This window comes from Antrostomus carolinensis, unplaced genomic scaffold, assembly GCF_000700745.2.
Source record: "Antrostomus carolinensis isolate BGI_N321 unplaced genomic scaffold, ASM70074v2 scaffold3787, whole genome shotgun sequence".
In the NCBI taxonomy this organism is placed as follows: Eukaryota; Metazoa; Chordata; class Aves; order Caprimulgiformes; family Caprimulgidae; genus Antrostomus; species Antrostomus carolinensis.
Window position 1 is genome coordinate 1 of NW_010327898.1, and position 744 is coordinate 744.

Below are 744 nucleotides of genomic sequence, written 5' to 3' on the forward strand. Positions count from 1 at the left end.
CCAATGTCTTTGGTTTCCAGCTTTTCCTGGCAGAGGCAGAGTCCTGCCTGCAGAAGGCCGACAGCAGCGACGATTCCTACCTGCTGCTTCAGCAAACCTGCCTCCTGCTCCGCAGCCAGCTGTGCTGCGTCACCCGCCGGGTAAAGCTCCTCAAAACCCCTTTTTTTGCCTTAAAATAGTGCCAGTGGGCAAGAGGAGACTGCAGCAGCGCTGTCCGGCTGCTCATGACCTCTCCCTGGGGACCTTGGGCAGGGAGGCAGACCCTGAACCATGAATGGTGACTCTTTTTTTCCCCCTCTGCAGACTGAAGAGGGTCTCACCCTGTTGCTGGAAGTTCTCCAGAACCCGGCTCTTCAAAAAATCACCAAGGTGTGGTACCTCCTGCGAGCCCACGTCCTTCAGCTGGTGGCCGTCTACCTGAACCTCCCTCCTGCCTGCCTCTCGCTGGAGCTCCGGCAGCAGATCTTTGTGCAAGGTGAGTTTGGTGGGAGATGTTTAAAAGCCTCCTGGTGAGCACCGGGATGACGGGGGTCACAGACAGAGCTCTGTGAATGTTTGATCTGGGTTTCTCCAAACCAGGCTCTTTGGGGCAAAGAGGGAATTCATAGAATCCCAGATGGGTTTGGGTTGGAAGGGACCTTAAAGATCCAGTCCCAACCCCCCTGCCAGCAGCAGGGACACCTTCCACTAGAACAGGTCGCTAAAAGCCTCATCCAACCTGGCCCGGAAAACTTCCAGGGAGTT

At 56.2% G+C, this 744-nt stretch overlaps 1 protein-coding gene across 1 annotated transcript in view; it reads left to right on the forward strand.

The window, feature by feature from the left end:
* Window positions 1–8: 8 nt before the first annotated feature.
* Window positions 9–744, forward strand: part of ESPL1 (extra spindle pole bodies like 1, separase) — a gene marked incomplete at both ends in the record, with an annotated part of 8,149 nt that continues 7,413 nt past the window's right edge. The window contains 2 exons of the mRNA XM_029085966.1: window positions 9–140; window positions 304–475. Coding sequence (XP_028941799.1) covers window positions 9–140; window positions 304–475 — 304 coding nt within the window. The remainder of the gene's footprint in view (window positions 141–303; window positions 476–744) is intronic.